Below are 5,241 nucleotides of genomic sequence, written 5' to 3'. Positions count from 1 at the left end.
AGCGTTGACCCCTGACCCTTTACCCGTGACGTCCGAGCGTTGACCCCTGACCCTTTACCTGTGATGTCAGAGCGTTGACCCCTGACCCTTTACCTGTGATGTCAGAGCGTTGACCCCTGACCCTTTACCTGTGATGTCAGAGCGTTGACCCCTGACCCTTTACCTGTGATGTCAGAGCGTTGACCCCTGACCCTTTACCTGTGATGTCAGAGCGTTGACCCCTGACCCTTTACCTGTGATGTCAGAGCGTTGACCCTTTACCTGTGATGTCCGAGCGTTTGCCAGTGACTCTACCCGTGACCTCAGACCCTTTACCTTTACCCGTGACCTCAGAGCGCCCGCTGACGTGTCCCTCCCGTCCCCAGGTACGTCCCCTCTCAGGCGGACGTGGCGGTCTTCGAGGCCATCTCGGCGGCGCCCTCGGCCGACCTGTGCCACGCCCTCCGCTGGTTCAACCACATCAAGTCGTTCCAGAGCCAGAAGAGCAGGTGAGGACGGCGCCGCCAGGGTGGGGGGGTGTGACATCAGCGTGACATCACTGCAGTAAACCCCGCCTCCTCTGTAGCCTCCCAGGTGTGAAGAAGCCTCTGGGTCAGTACGGGCCCGCCGGCGTGGCCGACTCCACCCCCGCCCCCGCCGCCGCCAAGGACGACGATGAGGACGACATCGACCTGTTCGGCTCTGACGAGGAGGTGAGGCCGCCGTGATGTCATCAGTGATGTCTCCCTGAGGCGTGAGCGTGCCGTTGAATGTGTGCGTCTCTTTCAGGAGGACGCGGACGCCGCCCGGCTGAAGGAGGAGCGCCTCGCCGAGTACGCCGCCAAGAAGTCAAAGAGTGAGTCTGAGCCGATGGGTGGCGAGCGTTTCTGTGTCCTGATTGGACGACTCTTCGTGATGATCAACCAATCACCATCTTTCGGCTGACGCCTGATGGACGCCATGTTTTTAACCTGAGAGTCTGTTCGCCTCCCGCTGACGCTGGGGCGCCTGTTTCCACGGTAACTGACCCCGCCCCTCTGTCTCCTCAGAGCCCGCCCTCATCGCCAAATCCTCGATCCTATTGGACGTGAAGCCGTGGGACGACGAGACGGACATGAGCAAACTGGAGGAGTGCGTCCGCAGCGTGCAGATGGACGGGCTGGTCTGGGGACAGTGTGAGTGTCGTCGTCGTTGTTGTTTATTAATAAACATTATTATTATTATTATTATTGTAAATGTTGGTCGTGTGCAGACTCGATGATGATCATCTCACCATCTTTCGTCTGAACGCGTGATGTCACTCTAATGATCTGAGCGCTCTGCACACACTCGTTTATTTATGTTTTATTTATTTATTTATTTAAACTTTTAAATGATGATGAATGTTTTTGTTTGTTTGCAGCCAAACTGGTTCCCGTCGGTTACGGCATCAAGAAGCTGCAGATCGGCTGCGTGGTCGAGGACGACAAGGTGAGCGCCGCCATCTTTGTTTACGTTTGTTTGTTCCTGCAGGAGGGCACGGACGTTTGTTTACATTTGTGTTTGTTTACCTGTTGCAGGTGGGCACAGACGTTTGTTTATTGTTTACATGTGTTTGTTTACCTGTTTGTTTACATGTGTTTGTTTACCTGTTTGTTTGTTTACATGTGTTTGTTTACCTGTTGCAGGTGGGCACAGATGTTTGTTTGTTTACATGTGTTTGTTTACCTGTTTGTTTACATGTGTTTGTTTACCTGTTGCAGGTGGGCACGGACCTCCTGGAGGAACACATCACAGCCTTCGAGGACTTCGTTCAGTCGATGGACGTCGCAGCTTTCAACAAGATCTGAAAACAAACTGTTACCAAAATAAAAGCACTTGAACACAAAACGACTCTGTGGTTTTCAGAATAAAAGCTTCAGTGTTTATTGGACTCTGCATCAACAGCGTAGTTAGTGAAGCCAGAGTTTATTAAAGAGTGTTTTAAAGACTTACCTACTGGCCCCTGCACCAGCTCCTCTCATAGTAAAGTCCATTACAGTGGAAGGAGCCCATTGCTGCTTTGTTGTGTGTGTAGGGACTCTTCTCGTGTGTGTGTGTGTGTGTGTGTGTGTGTGTGTGTAGGGACTCTTCTCATGCTGCTGCAGAGGTTTGATGTTATTTTCAGCAGCATTAGTGGTTAAAAAAGACCTTTGAATGCCTTCACCGGAGGCTGGAGCTGCTACCCCTGAGACCTGATCCAGGATCAGAGGCTGGAGCTGCTGCCCCTGAGACCTGATCCAGGATCAGAGGCTGGAGCTGCTGCCCCTGACACCTGATCCAGGACCAGAGGCTGGAGATGAGATGAGATGAGATGTATATTACTGTAATCTATATTAATATAGTAAACATATATCTGTAATAATATATTAATATCTCATAATAAACACATATATTGTCATCTACATTAATATAAACATAATAAACATGTATATTGCTGTAATAATCTATGTTAATATAAATAATTGAATAATATATAAACATAATAATCATGTATATTGCTGTAATAATCTATATTATATATTATTAAATGATTTATATTAATATGAACACACTGCTGTAACGTTACCCGCCGGGTGCAGTTCCGCGCTCGGCCGCCGGCGGCAGCACCGGCCCGCTGCTGTGGAGGACTCCGCTCTGCCGCAGATGGAGCCGCAGAAGAAGAGTCAGACCGGAACCTAAACAGAGCGGCGGAGCAGCGCGAAGACGAAGAAGAAGAAGAAGAAGAAAACTTAGAAGTAAACAAAGGAACAAACAGCTGCGGATAAACAAACAAACAGCTGCGGATAAACAAACAAACAGCTGCAGGTAAACAAACGCATCTCTTCTGGATTATTCCATCAGAACCAGCCAATCAGCGCGCAGCTAGCTGCGTGCTAACAGCTAACGGCTAACAGCAGCCGTGACGGCGGAGCAACGGCAGCGGCGGCGTCACCATGGTTACCGTGAGTCCGGCCCGACCCGGGTCACTTAAACCGGCACACTTACTTAACCCGGGTTTAAAGAAGCGGGTCTGAACCGAAACCGGAGCCGTTAGCGCTGCAGCTAACTGTTAGCATCACACAGCCAATCAGCGCTCAGGGCGACGCCACAGCTGCGCTCTGATTGGTCCACGTCACAGATGCGACAACGATAATAAACATCAGATTAACCTGTTTTTATATTAAAGATTATTTAAATATTATTTAATATAAACTTTATTAATAAACATCAGATTAACCTGTTTTTATATTAAAGATGATTTAAAATATTATTTAATATAAACTTTATTAATAAACATCAGATTAACCTGTTTTTATATTAAAGATTAAATATTATTTAATATAAACTTTATTAATAAACATCAGATTAACCCTGTTTTTATATTAAAGTTTATATTAAATATTATTTAATATAAACTTTATTAATAAACATCAGATTAACCTGTTTTTATATTAAAGATGATTTTAAATATTATTTAATATAAACTTTATTAATAAACATCAGATTAACCTGTTTTTATATTAAAGTTTATATTAAATATTATTTAATATAAACTTTATTAATAAACATCAGATTAACCTGTTTTTATATTAAAGATTAAATATTATTTAATATAAACTTTATTAATAATAAACATCAGATTAATCCTGTTTTTATATTAAAGATTATTTAAATATTATTTAATATAAACTTTAATAATAAACATCAGATTAAACCTGTTTTTATATTAAAGATGATTTAAATATTATTTAATATAAACTTTATTAATAATAAACATCAGATTAACCTGTTTTTATATTAAAGATGATTTAAAATATTATTTAATATAAACTTTATTAATAAACATCAGATTAACCTGTTTTTATATTAAAGATGATTTTAAATATTATTTAATATAAACTTTATTAATAATAAACATCAGATTAACCTGTTTTTATATTAAAGATGATTTAAATATTATTTAATATAAACTTTAATAATAAACATCAGATTAACCTGTTTTTATATTAAAGATGATTTAAATATTATTTAATATAAACTTTAATAATAAACATCAGATTAACCTGTTTTTATATTAAAGATTATTTAAATATTATTTAATATAAACTTTATTAATAAACATCAGATTAACCTGTTTTTATATTAAAGGTTATTTAAATATTATTTAATATAAACTTTATTAATAAACATCAGATTAACCTGTTTTTATATTAAAGATGATTTAAATATTATTTAATATAAACTTTATTAATAAACATCAGATTAACCTGTTTTTATATTAAAGATGATTTAAATATTATTTAATATAAACTTTAATAATAAACATCAGATTAACCTGTTTTTATATTAAAGATGATTTAAAATATTATTTAATATAAACTTTATTAATAAACATCAGATTAACCTGTTTTTATATTAAAGATTATTTAAATATTATTTAATATAAACTTTATTAATAATAAACATCAGATTAACCTGTTTTTATATTAAAGATGATTTAAAATATTATTTAATATAAACTTTAATAATAAACATCAGATTAACCCGGTTTTTATATTAAAGATGATTTAAATATTATTTAATATAAACTTTATTAATAAACATCAGATTAACCTGTTTTTATATTAAAGATTATTTAAATATTATTTAATATAAACTTTATTAATAAACATCAGATTAACCTGTTTTTATATTAAAGATTATTTAATATAAACTTTATTAATAAACATCAGATTAACCTGTTTTTATATTAAAGATGATTTAAATATTATTTAATATAAACTTTATTAATAAACATCAGATTAACCTGTTTTTATATTAAAGATGATTCTAAATATTATTTAATATAAACTTTATTAATAAACATCAGATTAACCTGTTTTTATGTTAAAGATGATTTTAAATATTATTTAATAATAATAATAAAATAAAGTAATAGAGTAAACGTGTGTGTGTGTGTCCTCAGGCTCATGGACTCTCCACCTGAACCCGTCACCTGGTTACCGTTGGTTACAGCATGGAGCGCTCTGATTGGCTGGAGGACTCACTGACTGCGCTGCCTCCAGGTGAGACGTCGTCACCTGATCATTTCATAAATCATGATGTCATCAATAAGAGTCAATATATAAATATAAAATATAATAATGTCTGAAACACGTTTCCAGACCCATCTGCAGGATGAACGCACAAACTATTATTATTGTTATCATATTTAATATAATTATGGTTTTATTTAATATGATCATTGTTAGTTCAGTATAT

The 5,241-nt window shown here is 37.0% G+C and overlaps 2 protein-coding genes across 2 annotated transcripts in view; both read left to right on the top strand.

Moving 5' to 3' along the window:
- Positions 1–345: 345 nt before the first annotated feature.
- LOC310966312 (elongation factor 1-beta-like) lies at positions 346–1,848 on the top strand (the record flags this gene model as incomplete). Its single annotated transcript, XM_083940892.1, has 6 exons — positions 346–488; positions 566–692; positions 769–835; positions 1,029–1,154; positions 1,382–1,449; positions 1,722–1,848. Coding segments are annotated over 6 exons (618 nt in total), but the record flags the coding sequence as incomplete, so codon positions are not given.
- An 820-nt stretch (positions 1,849–2,668) lies between these two features.
- The window catches only part of LOC310966313 (uncharacterized protein), a 7,884-nt gene continuing 5,311 nt past the window's right edge, over positions 2,669–5,241 (top strand). The window contains exons 1-2 of the mRNA XM_083940893.1: positions 2,669–2,805; positions 4,946–5,045. Coding sequence (XP_083797019.1) covers positions 4,997–5,045 — 49 coding nt within the window. The 5' untranslated portion in view covers positions 2,669–2,805; positions 4,946–4,996. The remainder of the gene's footprint in view (positions 2,806–4,945; positions 5,046–5,241) is intronic.

The sequence above is a fragment of the Echiichthys vipera genome (genome assembly GCF_963691815.1).
Source record: "Echiichthys vipera genome assembly, contig: SCAFFOLD_149, whole genome shotgun sequence".
NCBI lineage: Eukaryota > Metazoa > Chordata > Actinopteri > Perciformes > Trachinidae > Echiichthys > Echiichthys vipera.
Note: the sequence above shows the minus strand (reverse complement) of the source record. Positions and strands in the feature narration are given on the sequence as shown.